This window comes from Oncorhynchus tshawytscha, linkage group LG07 (assembly GCF_018296145.1).
Source record: "Oncorhynchus tshawytscha isolate Ot180627B linkage group LG07, Otsh_v2.0, whole genome shotgun sequence".
NCBI lineage: Eukaryota > Metazoa > Chordata > Actinopteri > Salmoniformes > Salmonidae > Oncorhynchus > Oncorhynchus tshawytscha.
In genome coordinates, this window is record NC_056435.1 from 13,598,064 (window position 1) to 13,613,304 (window position 15,241).

At 42.4% G+C, this 15,241-nt stretch overlaps 1 protein-coding gene across 13 annotated transcripts in view; it reads right to left on the reverse strand.

The window, feature by feature from the left end:
* The window catches only part of LOC112254017 (sodium- and chloride-dependent GABA transporter 2-like), a 40,195-nt gene that overhangs the window by 10,362 nt on the left and 14,592 nt on the right, over window positions 1-15,241 (reverse strand). For 11 of the 13 annotated variants that reach the window (XM_042324134.1, XM_042324138.1, XM_042324139.1 and 8 more), the window contains 3 exons: window positions 11,601-11,688; window positions 11,116-11,248; window positions 7,087-7,221 (listed from right to left, as the gene is read on the reverse strand). In XM_042324134.1, the coding sequence (XP_042180068.1) occupies window positions 7,087-7,221; window positions 11,116-11,248; window positions 11,601-11,688 (356 nt within the window). The remainder of the gene's footprint in view (window positions 1-7,086; window positions 7,222-11,115; window positions 11,249-11,600; window positions 11,689-15,241) is intronic. The other 2 variants (XM_042324136.1, XM_042324135.1) reach the window with 2 other exon arrangements.

Here is a 15,241-nt window from a genome sequence, read left to right on the forward strand (position 1 = left end):
AAGTCTATTCGAGTATGTCTCTATAAGCTTCGCACATCTAGAAACTGGGATTTCTGCCCATTCTTCAAGGGAAAACTGCTCCAGCTCCTTCAAGTTGGATGTGTTCCGCTGGTGTACAGCAATCTTTAAGTCATACCACAGATTCTCAATTGGATTGGAGGTCTGGGCTTTGACTAGGCAATTCCAAGATATTTAAATGTTTCCCCTTAAACCACTCGAGTGTTGCTTTAGCAGTATGCTTAGGGTCATTGTCCTGCTAGAAGGTGAACCTCTGAAACAGGTTTCCCCTCAAGAATTTCCCTGTATTTAGTGCCATCTATCATTCCATCAATTCTGACCAGTTTCCCATTTCCTGCCGATGAAAAACATCCCCACAGCATGATGCTGCCACCATGCTTCACTGTGGAGATGGTGTTCTCAGGGAGATGAGAGGTGTTGGGTTTGCGCCAGACATAGCGTTTTCCTTGATGGTCAAAATGCTGACCAAAGTACCTTCTTCCATATGTTTGGGGAGTCTCCCACATGCCTTCTGGCGAACACCAAACGTGTTTGCTTATTTTTTTCTGGCCACTATTCCGTAAAGCCCAGCTCTGTGGAGTGTACGGCTTAAAGTGGTCTTATGGACAGATCCTCCAATCTCCACTGTGGAGCTTTGCAGCTCTCTTTGCCTGGTCCATGAGTTTTGGTGGGCGGTTTGTGGTTGTGCCATATTCTTTCCATTTTTTACAATGGATTTAAATGGTGCTTTTTATTTGGACATGAAATCCAAATAAAAATCCATTTAAATTACAGGTTGTAATGCAACAAAATAGGAAAAACACCAAGGGGGTGAATACTTTTGCAAGGCACTGAGATTATAGATAGATAGATAGATATACACGCACACACACACACACACACACACACAGTGGAAGTCGGAAGTTTACATACACTTAGTTTACATACACTCGTTTAAACTCGTTTTTCAACCACTCCACAAATTTCTTGTTAACAAGCTATAGTTTTGGCAAGTCAGTTAGGACATCTACTTTGTGCATGACACAAATAATTTTTCCAACAATTGTTTACCGACAGATTTATTATTTCACTTATAATTCACTGTATCACAATTCCAGTGGGTTCGAAATTTACATACAGTAAGTTGACTGTGCCTTTAAACAGCTTTGAAAATTCCATAAAATGATGTCATGGCATTAGAAGCTTCGGATAGGCTATTTGACATTATTAGAGTCAATTGGAGGTGTACCTGTGGATGAATTTCAAGGCCTACCTTCAAACTCTGTGCCTCTTTGCTTGACATTATGGGAAAAACAAAAGAAATCAACCAAGACCTAAGAAAAAAAATTGTAGACCTCCACAAGTCTGGTTCATCCTTGGGAGCAATTTCCAAACGCCTGAAGGTACCACGTTCATCTGTACAGACAATAGTACGCAAGTATAAACATCATGGGACCACTCAGCAGTCATACCGCTCAGAAAGGAGACGCATTCGGTTTCCTAGAAATTAACGTACTTTGGTGCGAAGATGCTGGAGGAAACAGGTACAAAAGTATCTATAGCCACAGTAAAACAAGTCCTATAACGACATAACCTGAAAGGCCGCTCAGCAAGGAAGAAGCCACTGCTCCAAAAACGCCATAAAAAAAACAGACTACGGTTTGCAACTGCGCATGGGGACAAAGGTCGTACTTTTTGGAGAAAAATGATGATGAAACAAAAATAGAACTGCTTGCCCATAATGACAATCATTATGTTTGGAGGAAAAAGGGGGAGGCTTGCAATCCGAAGAACACCATCCCAACCGTGAAGCACAGCGGTGGCAGCATCAACATCTCAAGACATCGGTCAGGAAAGTTAAAGCTTGGTCGCAAATGGGTCTTCTAATTGGACAATGACCCCAAGCAAACTTCCAAAGTTCTGGCAAAGTGGCTTAAGGACAACAAAGTCAAGGTATTGGAGTGGCCATCAAAGCCCTGACCTCAAGCCTATCAAAAATTTGTGGGCAGAACAGAAAAAGCATGTGCCAGCTAGGAGGCCTACAAACCTGACTCAGTTACACCAGCTCTGTCAGGAGGAATGGGCCAAAATTCACCCAACTTATTGTGGGAAGCATGTGGAAGGCTACCCAAAATGTTTGATCCAAGTTAAAGAATTTAAAGGCAATGCTACCAAATAATCATTTAGTGTATGTAAACTTCTGACACACTGGGAATGTGATGAAAGAAATAAAAGCTGAAATAAATCATTCCCTCTACTATTATTCTGACATGTCACATTCTAAAAATAAAGTGGTGATCCTAACTGACCTAAGACAGGGAATGTTTACTGGGATAAACATCTCAGGAATTGTGAAAAACTGAGTTTTAATGTATTTGGCTAAGGTGTATGTACACTTCCGACTTCAACTGTATAGTACTAGTCAAAAGTTTGGACACACCTACTCATTCAAGAGTTTATTTATTTTTACTATGTTCTTCATTGTAGAATAATAGGGAATACATCAAAACTATGAAATAACACATATGGAATCATGTAGTAATCAAAGAAGTGTTAAACAAATTAACATACACTACCGTTCAAAAGTTTGGCGTCACTTAGAAATGTCCTTGTTTTTGAAAGAAAAACACATTGTTTTGTCCATTAAAATAACATCAAATTGATCAGAAATACAGTGTAGACATTAATGTTGTAAATGACTATTGTAGCTGGAAACGGCAGATTTTTATGGAATACCTACATTGGCGTACAGAAGCCCATTATCAGCAACCATCACTCCTGTGTCCCTTTGGCACGTTGTGTTAGCTAATCCAAGTTTATAATTTTAAAAGGCTACTTGATCATTAGAAAACCCTTTAGCAATTATCTTAGCACAGCTGAAAACTGTTGTAATAAAACTCTCCTTCTTTAGATTAGTTGAGTATCTGGAGCATCAGCATTTGTGGGTTCGATTACAGGCTCAAAATGGCCAGAAACAAAGACCTTTCTTGTGAAACTTGTCAGTCTATTCTTGTTGTGAGTAATGAAGGCTATTCCATGCGAGAAATTGCCAAGAAACTTTAGATCTCGTACAACGCTGTGTACTACTCCCTTCACAGAACATCGCAAACTGGCACTAACCAGAATAGAAAGAGGAGTGGGAGGCCCTGAGCAAGAGGACAAGTACAATAGAGTTTCTAGCTTGAGAAACAGATGCCTCACAAGTCTTCAACTGGCAGCTTCATTAAATTGTACCCACAAACTACCCGTCTCAACGTCAACAGTGAAGAGGCGACTCCGGGATGCTGCCCTTCTAGGCAGAGTTGCAAAGAAAAAGCTACATGGCTGGCTAATAAAAATAAAATATTAACATGGGCAAAAGAACACAGACACTGGAGAGAGAAAGATTGGAAAAAAAGTGTTATGGACAGACAAATCTAAGTTTGAGGTGCTCGGATCACAAGAAGAACATTTGTGAGACGCAGAAAAAAAATGAAAAGATACGGGAGGAGTGCTTGACGCCATCTGCTTTGGTGGTGGTAAAGTGGGAGATTTGTACAGGGTAAAAGGGATCTTGAAGAAGTAAGGCTATCACTCCATTTTGCAACGCAATGCACTTAATTGGATCCAATTTCCTCCTACAACAGGACAATGACCCAAAGCACAGATCCAAACTATGCAAGAACTATTTAGGGAAGAAGCAGGTAGCTGGTATTCTGTCTATAATGAAATGGACAGCACAGTCACAGGATCTCAACCCTATCGAGCTGTTGTGGGAGCAGTTTGACCGTATGGTACATAAGTGCCCATCAAGCCAATCCAATTTGTGGGAGGTGCTTCAGGAAGCATGGGGGTGAAATCTCTTCAGATTACCTCAACAAATTGACAACTAGAACGCCTAAGGTCTGCAAGGCTGTAATTGCTGCAAAAGGAGGATTATTTGACGAAGGCAAAGTTTGAAGGACACAATTACTATTTCAATTAAAAATCAATATTTATAACCTTGTCAACGACTTTATTCCCTATTCATTTTGCAACTAAATTTCATGTATGTTTTCATGGAAAACAAGGACATTTCTAAGTGACCCCAAACTTTTGAACGGTAGTGTATGTCTTCCCTATTATTCTACAATGTAGAATATAATACAAATAAAGAAAACTGTTGAATGGACACCAACTCAAACTCTTGACTGGTACTGTGTATATATATATTTAAACATATATATTTTCCTTTATTATATTCCCCTAACCCTTACACCCCTCCCCTAATTGGAGTAAAATAATGGACAACACTTAGGATTCTACTTCCAGCTTATACATACTATATGAATTTTACGGACACAATGTATTTTACAATAGTTATTTGGTTTAATCCCATCCTTCAGCTACCCTCAACCCCTCCCATCTACCTCTTAACACAAACCAGTTTTCCACTTGTCATTTCTTTTTCAACTGTGCTGTTTCACAAAAGTTCTGAACCTTTCTCATAGGAAAATTGCCGCCGGGAAATTCGAGACATTATCAAGTGCTTGTCAAATTGAAAATGAGAGACAGATGAAGTGTGTACAGCCTGCGCAACAAAAAAAACAAAGCAGAGCTCATGCCTTCAAGCTACTTTTTTCAAATCATCATTAGAGACGCTTCATGTAGCCTTACAATGTATTAAAAATCCAAACATAGAGCCCAGTGTTTGTAGAACAACTAAAGTTACATTGATAACTTAAATTAAGCATATAGGAGTACCTATTTCTTTGCTAACCGCACAACACAGAATAGCCGCATGTGTGCACTCCCTCAAATCAATATACATCAAATCAAAATATCCTTTCTATTTTATTCAGCTATGTTCAATTGTATTCTTCATACCATAAAATAATGGCATGGAATTCTAACCAAATCTTGTCTGCTAAATGAACTAGTGTAGCCCACAGCCATATGGCATAGCCCAATCAGGGGGAAGAAGGTAGCCTAGTGGTTAGAGCGTTGGGCCAGTAACCGAAAGGTTGCTAGATCGAATCCCCGAGCTGACAAGGTAAACATCTGTTGTTCTGCCCCTGAACAAGGCAGTTAACCCACTGTTCCTTGGACAACATTGAAAATAAGAATTTGTTCTTATTTGACCTGCGTAGTTAAATACATTTAAAAAAATCAGGACCTAACATATGGACAAGTGTGCTATTATTTTCTTCTGAAATAGACAATGTATTCTTCATATCATGTTTCTTTAGACCAGTCTAAAAATAAATAATGGATTTATTGTGAAGGTTTAGGCTATTTTTCATGGATCTATTAGAGTTATTAAAATGTAGATGTTCCAAAGGTCTGCATCAGTGGCTTGTAGTGGAAGTCAGGAAATGCTAAATGTGTTGATGTTAATTAACAGTCAATAACCATGAGACCGACAATTAGTTTCTTGACATTCACGGGCTGACGAAATTTTATGACCGCCACAGCCCTAATAATGAGGACGTCCTTCAACTTATCAGAGCTCTTGCAGCATGAACTGACATGTTGTCCATCCACTCAAAGGATCAGAGAATGAATCTAGTACCGAAAGCATAAACAACAGCTAGCTAGCACTGCTGTACATAGTGTGTGGTGAGTAGTTGACTCAAAGAGAGAACGACAATAGTTGTACAGTTTTGAAAAAACACTTTTTCCCAAAAATTTAAAAGGAGACGCAGCAGAGGGAGAGCTAGCTATATTTTGTTGTGTTGTTTTCTCTTTAGTTTACCTTTCACTTACTTAGCTAGCTAATGCAGCTAATTTAGTATAGTCAACAACCTGAATCAAACAGTGAGACGAATGCAATTTATGTTAGCTAACTGGCTAAGGCTATCCAACACGGCAACTCTTCCAAGTGAAAGTAAGCTTTTAGTCATATTCATTTATTGCCAACGGAGCTGGCCAGTGTAACTGCTAAACACCTTGCTGTACACTGTACTGTGTGATTGTACATATGGATTGGATTGTGGGTTTACTAATGAGTCAGTTCTAGTAGCTATGTTGACTATGACATTAGATAATATGGTGACAACGATGTAGGCAGTGTAGTGGTTAATGGTTATGGTATGAAGGTTTGGCTTGGAGAGGTTTTTTCACTTGGTCACAGACAGCTGTTGTGTTGTGCACAGAAGTCCACTAGCAAAGGGAAAAAGTGAGAGGAGGAGAGCGCATAGATGCGAGAAGGATTTATACAATGAGGAAAGTGATGATGCTGTATATGGCTGCTAAGAAAGTGAACTGTTTGCGCGGGTGATCAGGGGTATACTTATTCCGCAGATTCTGTTGCAATATGTTTCCGAAATGGAAGCAAACGCAATGAAACAGGGATGAACCGAGCTGAATTTGTTTTAGTTGCAAAACGAAAGGTTTTGCAACCGTTTGGACAAATGATCAGCTTGATGCAGGCAAGAGGGTGCAAGATGGTATTGAATGTGTCACTGTCTGTCACCTTGATTACTCCAATTACTCTCAACCTGTGCACCTACGTTATAAACTTAGGTGGTAGCAACCTGATGATGGGTATAGCGCAAATTTAAGTCTCATGTAGTAGCCTAAACCTATGTTACATTGAGTTGGGTAAATGGAATATCAGTCATCCAATATGCTGTAATAGAAATAAGGCCATGCTCAAAGAAGAACTAAATTGTCCTCCCTAACCTTAAACGGCACCGACCGCAACTGGTATGTCGCCCAAGCCGAATAATCATATTTGTCTTCGTAAAATGTGTTTATAACATAAGGAAGAGAAATGTCAACACCAAAGTGGTTTTCAACCACTCTGGGTCGAGTGGGTTGACACCCTACATAGACTGATTCAGACTAGACCAGACCTACTCCAATAGAGGGGCGCTTGGGACTGGCTAAAAAGCAGCCAGTACAATCAGTATCCTCTCAGAAATTACCAGGGTCATGTTTATTAGGGCACACATTGAAAAACGTTCTAAAACGTTTCACAATGTAAACATTTCTTATGGGACAAGTTCTGGTAGTCTCTCCCTGTTTCAGTCAGTTTTCTTCAGTTTTGTGCCTAATCAAAAAAAGACCCAGTATGTTGGCGGGTATGGGTGTGGGTAGTGGGCGGGTATGAGGGTGGGTCGCAGGTACCTGTGGGTCTGCCAGGCGGGTGATGTTGGGTTTGAGATAGTAGACGATGCCCTGGGCAGCTCCAGGCAGGGTGATGCCACGTACCAGCAGGATGGCCAGCATCAAGTAGGGGAACGTGGTGGTAATGTAGACCACCTGGAACAACAGTAGGATAGCTTCTAGATCAATAATATCTGAAATCTAACCGAAAATGGCGTGATAAGTTCTAGATTCTATATCAATCACATATATGTAACTGTACATCTATGATACCTTATGTCAACCACATCTATACTATACATTTCAATTCCATTCGAAAATGCTATAATACCTTCTAAACTAAGCAAAAAAAATAAATGTCCCCTTTTCAGGAAGCTGTCTTTCAAAGATAATTAGTAAAAATCCAAATAACTTCAAAGATTTTCATTGTAAAGGGTTTAAATATTGTTTCCCATGCTTGTTCTTTGAACCATAAACAATTAATGAACATGCACCTGTGGAACGGTGGTGAAGACACTAACAGCTTACAGACGGTACGCAATTAAGGTCACAGTTATTAAAACTTAGGAAACTAAAAAGAGGTCTTTCTACTGACTCTGAAAAACACCAAAAGAAAGATGCACAGGGTCCCTGCTCATCTGTGTGAATGTGCCTTAGGCATGCTGCAAGGAGGCATGAGGACTGCAGATGTGACCAGGGCAATAAATTGTATTGTCTGTACAGTGAGACACCTAAGACAGCGCTTCAGGGAGACAGGACGGACAGCTGATCATCCTCGCAGTGGCAGACCATGTGTATCAACAGGATCGGTACATCCGAACATCACACCTGCGGGACAGGTACAGGGTGGCAACAACAACTGCCCGAGATACACCATGAACGCACAATCCCGCAAATAGGCTGAGAGAGGCTGGACTGAGGGCTTGTAGGCCTGTTGTAAGGCAGGTCCTCACCAGAAATCACCGGCAACAACATTGCCGGTGGGTTTCTGGACCAGACAGGACTGGCAAAAAGTGCTCTTTACTGACGAGTGGCGGTTTTCTCTCAGGTGTGTGGCGGGAGTTGCGTTCAACGTTGAAGGAATGAAGGTTACACCGAGGTCTGTACTCTGGAGCGGGATCGATTTGGAGGTGGAGGGTCTGTCATGATCTTGGGCAGTGTGTCACAGCATCATCGGACTGAGCTTGTTGTCATTGCAGGCAATCTCAACGCTGTGCGTTACAAGGAGACATCCTCCTCCCTCATGTGGTACCCTTCCTGCAGGCTCATCCTGACATGACAATGTCACCAGCCATACTGCTCGTTCTCTGCGAGACAGGAATGTCAGTGTTCTGCCATGGCCAGTGAAGAGCCCGGATCTCAATCCCATTGAGCACACCTGGGACCTGTTGGATCGGAGGGTGAGGGCTAGGGCCATTCCCCCCAGAAATGTCTGGGAACTTGCAGGTGCCTTGGTGGAAGAGTGGGGTAACATCTCACAGTAAGAACTGGCAAATCTGGAGCAGTCCATGAGAAGATGCACTGCAGTACTTAATGCAGCTGGTGGCCACACCAGATACTGACTGTTACTTTTATTTTTGACCCCCCTTTGTTCAGGGACACATTATTCCATTTCTGATTGTCACATGTCTGTGGAACTTGTTCAGTTTGTATCTCAGTTGTTGAATCTTGTTTTAATATTTGTATTAACATAACATGTTAAGTTGCTGAAAATAAATGCAGTTGACAGTGAGATGACGTTTCTTTTTTTGCCGAGTTCATATTCTATATCAGGTATTCCCAAACTGGGGTATACCCAGGTATTCCCAAACTGGGGTACCCCCAGGGGCACGCGCAATGCCGTCGGGGGTACGCCAAATAAAAATGTGATTCACATTTTCGAACTACATTTCTTCCAACGGGGCTATACATTTTGGGTGAGGATTTTTTCTCGCCTGAGTAGCCTCGTTGCACTGCCAAATATACAATTAAACCATCTAGTGTTCAGTGAAATAACAACACAATGTCAAATACAGGTAGCCTAGTCAAATAATTAACATCCAATCACATTAACCCTCTCAAGGGAAACGTTCACTCTTGCGAAGACGTTTAGAAATGAAACATGACAATTAAAAAAAATAAGCCACTGGAGTTTTTTGAGCGAGAATAAAGACTACTTTCGAGTAGTAAGACATGTATAAAAGCAACAGATACCATTAATAAGAAGGGGCTAAAAGCGTCTTGTAAGGTGATCTACCCGAGTGGCTTGGACGGGCAAGCCCTGTTGCGGAGAACTTCATTATTCCTGCTGCTGTGGATATGGCTGGGACAATGCTGGGGGAAAAGGCCCAAAAAATTATACAGACAATGATTTCATCAAACAACACCTTTTTCAAAATGCATCAGTAACATGGTAGGAGATGTTTTGAAACTGTTATTGCTTCGCATACAAGCCAGTGAATTATATGCACTACAGCTGAATGAGTCAGACGTGGCGGGCCTGGCACAGCTTCTGGTATATGTCCGTTACGTTTATGGGGGGGTCAAATAAGGAAGACATCCTCTTCTGCAAACCACTGGAAACCAGGACAACAGAGGATATTTCTAAGTACTGGACAGCTTTGTGACATCAAATGGACTTCGGTGGTCAAGACATGTTGAGGGTTGGTGTGGGAGGCGTATATATATATACACACATACATACATACATACATACATATAGTGGGGCAAAAAAGTATTTAGTCAGCCACCAATTGTGCAAGTTCTCCCACTTAAAAAGATGAGAGAGGCCTGTCATTTTCATCATAGGTACACTTCAACTATGACAGACAAAATTAGAAAAAAAATCCAGAAAATCACATTGTAGGATTTTTAATGAATTTATTTGCAATCAATTCAGTCCTTTCGTCTGATGAGTCCAAATTTGCGATTTTTGGTTCCAACCGCTGTGTCTTTCAGAGTTGCAGAGTAGGTGAACGGAGGATCTCCGCATGTGTGGTAGCCACCGTGAAGCATGGAGGAGGAGGTGCGATGGTGTGGGGGTGCTTTGTTGGTGACACTGTCATTCATTTATTTTGAATTCAAGGCACACTTAACCAGCATAGCTACCACAGCATTCTGCGGCGATTCGCCATCCCATCTGGTTTGCACTTAGTAGGACTTTCATTCGTTTTCAACAGGACAATGACCCAACCCACCTCCAGGCTGTGTAAGGGCTATTTGACAAAGAACGGAGAGTGATGGAGTGTTGCATTAGATGACCTGACCTCCACAATCACCCAACCTCAAACCAATTGAGATGTTTAGGAATGAGTTGGACTGCAGAGTGAAGGAAAAGCAGCCAACAAATGCTCAGCATATGTGGGAACTCCTTCAAGACTGTTGGAAAAGCATTCCAGGTGAAGCTGGTTGAGAGAATGCTAAGAGTGTGCCATCAAGGCAAAGGGTGGCTACTTTGAAGAATCTCAAATACATAATAAAACACTTTTTGGGTTACTACATGATTCCATATGTGTTATTTCATAGTTTTGATGTCTTCACTATTATTCTACAATGTATAAAATAGTACAAAGTAGGTGTGTCTAAACTTTTGACTGGTACTGTATATATAAGCACATCAATCCACGAAGAAATGGTTCATTGACCACAAAATTAACATTTTGCAATGGTCTCCGGACTTGAACACCATTGAATACCTGTGGTTTCAATGGAAGTCGGCAGTCAGTAAGAGCACACAAAGGACATCAAGTATCTGGAAAGATTCTGTATGAAGGAATGGTCTCAGATCCCTCCCAATGTGTTCTCCAATCTCATAAAACATTTTAGAAAAAGCCCCAGTGGCGGTATCCTCGCCAGGTGAGGTATTGAAAGGTTTTGCTACCTTTTTGCGGAGAAAATATTACTTGGTAAACAAAATAGTTAGTATAAAATATTCTAATTCCCCCCCCCAAAAATGTAATACAATATAGCTCAGTATTTGAATTATTTATTCTATACATCATTTTTTTTTGCTAATCTCTGTCAAGGGTGTCAATTTCAGACCCCACTGTATGTATGTGTATTTGTGCTCACCTTGCCAGTGGATTTGACCCCCTTCCACACACAGAAGTAGCAGACGACCCAGACTAGCAGTAGACACAGAGCCATCCTCCAGCTGACTGGCCCCAGCTCATCTGGTCCACTGGACAGCTGCAGGACCTCCCGCCTGGACGGACACACACACACACAATTAATAATACCCCCAAATAGATACAAGGCTAAACATGAACCTGTTTAAAGCCACTGTAATGCCAAAGGTAGATTATGATCACTCTACTCTTGGTAAAACTGAACCCCCTTAAACCCAAACCCCGGTTGGAAATGTGACCCTACCTCGTCTACAATGTCTCCAGTCTTCTCTATGTCCCCTAAAACGAACTTTGGCAATTCACGGACACGACATTGTTAATACCTCACATTTTAAAATGCCAGCCAAAAAGCTGCATATAATGCCCCTTTACTTCATTTCTAAGGAAACAAAATGCAGTCGTGTTGTAAGGAACGTGGGCGAGACTCACTCCCAGAACTCGATGACAGGCGAGGTAGCGTTCTCTGGTAGGCCGGTCCCAGAGGTTAGGTTCTGACAGTCAAACAACACACAGGTATCTACAAGACAGACAGAACTTCAACACACGATCACCTTAACTCAACTAAACTCACCTTAGCTCAACTTGACTCATCATCATCCCATACCTCTTTCTCTTCCAAATGTAAACTGGTTTACAGTTTTTCCCTATTTGTGAAGGGCACCAGGCCCTCCTGCAGCAAAGCCCATTCCAGCCTTGTGTAGGTCTACAATCTTGTCCCTGACATCATTGGAGAGCTCTTTAGTCTTGGCCATGGTGGAGAGTTTGGAATCTGATTGATTGATTGATTGCTTGCTTCTGTGGACAGGTGTCTTTTATACAGGTGTCAAACTGAGATTAGGAGCACTCCCTTTAAGAGTGTGCTCCTAATCTCAGCTCCTTACCTGTATAATAGACACCTGGGAGCCAGAAATCTTTCTGATTGAGAAGGGGTCAAACACTTATTTCCATCATTAAAATGCAAATCAATTTAAAACATTTTTGACATGCGTTTTTCTGGATTTTTTTGTTGTTGTTCTGTCTCTCATTGTTCAAATAAACCTACCATTAAAATTATAGACTGATCATTTCTTTTTCAGTGGGAAAACGTACAAAATAAGCAGGGGATCAAATACTTTTTCCCCCCTCACTGTATCTATATCCACAGTAAAACAAGTCCTATGTCGACATAGCAAGACATAACAAGTCCTATGTCGAAGAAGCCACTGCTCCAAAATCGCCATAAAAAAGCCAGACTACGGTTGGCAACTGCACATGGGGACAAAGGCCGCACTTTTTGGAGAGAAAAAATAAAATAAAATTTTATTTGTCACATACACATTGTTAGCAGATGTTAATGCGAGTGTAGCGAAATGCTTGTGCTTCTAGTTCCGACAATGCAGTAATAACCAACGAGTAATCTAGCTAACAATTCCAAAACTACTACCTTGTACACACAAGTGTAACGGGATAAAGAATATGAACATAAAGATATATGAATGAGTGATGGTACAGAGCGGCATAGGCAAGATGCAGTAGATGGTATCGAGTACAGTATATACATATGAGATGAGTATGTAAACAAAGTGGCATAGTTTAAAGTGGCTAGTGATACATGTATTACATAAAGATACAGTAGATGATAGAGTACAGTATATACATATGAGATAAATAATGTAGGGTATGTAAACATTATATTAAGTAGCATTGTTTAAAGTGGCTAGTGATATATTTTACATCAATTCCCATCAATTCCCATAATTAAAGTGGCTGGAGTTGAGTCAGTGTGTTGGCAGCAGCCACTCAATGTTAGTGGTGGCTGTTTAACAGTCTGATGGCCTTGAGATAGAAGCTGTTTTTCAGTCTCTCGGTCCCAGCTTTGATGCACCTGTACTGACCTCACCTTCTGGATGATAGCGGGGTGAACAGGCAGTGGCTCGGGTGGTTGTTGTCCTTGATGATCTTTATCGCCTTCCTGTGACATCGGGTGGTGTAGGTGTCCTGGAGGGCAGGTAGTTTGCCCCGGTGATGCGTTGTGCAGACCTCACTACCCTCTGGAGAGCCTTACGGTTGTGGGCGGAGCAGTTGCCGTACCAGGCGGTGATACAGCCCGACAGGATGCTCTCGATTGTGCATCTGTAGAAGTTTGTGAGTGCTTTTGGTGACAAGCCGAATTTCTTCAGCCTTCTGAGGTTGAAGAGGCGCTGCTGCGCCTTCTTCACGATGCTGTCTGTGTGGGTGGACCAATTCAGTTTGTCTGTGATGTGTACGCCGAGGAACTTAAAACCTACTGCCCTCTCCACTACTGTTCCATCGATGTGGATAGGGGGGTGTTCCCTCTGCTGTTTCCTGAAGTCCACAATCATCTCCTTAGTTTTGTTGACGTTGAGTGTGAGGTTATTTTCCTGACACCACACTCCGAGGGCCCTCACCTCCTCCCTGTAGGCCGTCTCGTCGTTGTTGGTAATCAAGCCTACCACTGTTGTGTCGTCCGCAAACTTGATGATTGAGTTGGAGGTGTGCGTGGCCACGCAGTCGTGGGTGAACAGGGAGTACAGGAGAGGGCTCAGAACGCACCCTTGTGGGGCCCCAGTGTTGAGGATCAGCGGAGTGGAGATGTTGTTACCTACCCTCACCACCTGGGGGCGGCCCGTCAGGAAGTCCAGTACCCAGTTGCACAGGGCGGGGTCCAGACCCAGGTTCTCGAGCTTGATGACGAGTTTGGAGGGTACTATGGTGTTAAATGCTGAGCTGTAGTCGATGAACAACATTCTCACATAGGTATTCCTCTTGTCCAGATGGGTTAGGGCAGTGTGCAGTGTGGTTGAGATTGCATCGTCTGTGGACCTATTTGGGCGGTAAGCAAATTGGAGTGGGTCTAGGGTGTCAGGTAGGGTGGAGGTGATATGGTCCTTGACTAGTCTCTCAAAGCACTTCATGATGACGGAGGTGAGTGCTACGGGCGGTAGTCGTTTAGCTCAGTTACCTTAGCTTTCTTGGGAACAGGAACAATGGTGGCCCTCTTGAAGCATGTGGGAACAGCAGACTGGGATAGGGATCGATTGAATATGTCCGTAAACACACCAGCCAGCTGGTCTGCGCATGCTCTGAGGGTGCGGCTGGGGATGCCGTCTGGGCCTGCAGCCTTGCAAGGGTTAACACGTTTAAATGTTTTACTCACCTCGGCTGCAGTGAAGGAGAGTCCGCATGTTTTGGTTGTGGGCCGTGTCAGTGGCACTGTATTGTCCTCAAAGCGGGCAAAAAAGTTATTTAGTCTGCCTGGGAGCAAGGCATCCTGGTCCGTGACTGGGCTGGTTTTCTTTTTGTAATCCGTGATTGACTGTAGACCCTGCCACATACCTCTTGTGTCTGAGCCGTTGAATTGCGATTCTACTTTGTCTCTATACTGACGCTTAGCTTGTTTGATTGCCTTGTGGAGGGAATAGCTACACTGTTTTTATTCGGTCATGTTTCCGGTCACCTTGCCCTGATTAAAAGCAGTGGTTCGCGCTTTCAGTTTCACGCGAATGCTGCCATCAATCCACGGTTTCTGGTTTGGGAATGTTTTAATCGTTGCTATGGGAACGACATCTTCAACGCACGTTCTAATGAACTCGCTCACCGTCATTGCCAATGTTGTTGTCTGACGCAATACAAAACATATCCCAGTCCACGTGATGGAAGCAGTCTTGGAGCGTGGAATCAGATTGGTCGGACCAGCGTTGAACAGACCTCAGTGTGGGAGCTTCTTGTTTTAGCTTCTGTCTGTAGGCAGGGAGCAACAAAATGGAGTCGTGGTCAGCTTTTCCGAAAGGAGAGCGGGGGAGGGCCTTATATGCATCACGGAAGTTAGAATAGCAATGATCCAAGGTTTTACCAGCCCTGGTTGCGCAATCGATATGCTGATACAATTTAGGGAGTCTTTTTTTCAGATTAGCCTTGTTAAAATCCCCAGCTACAATGAATGCAGCATCAGGATATGTGGATTCCAGTTTGCAAAGAGTCAAATAAAGTTCATTCAGAGCCATCGATGTGTCTGCTTGGGGGGGAATATATATGGCTGTGATTATAATAGAAGAAAATTCCCTTGGTAG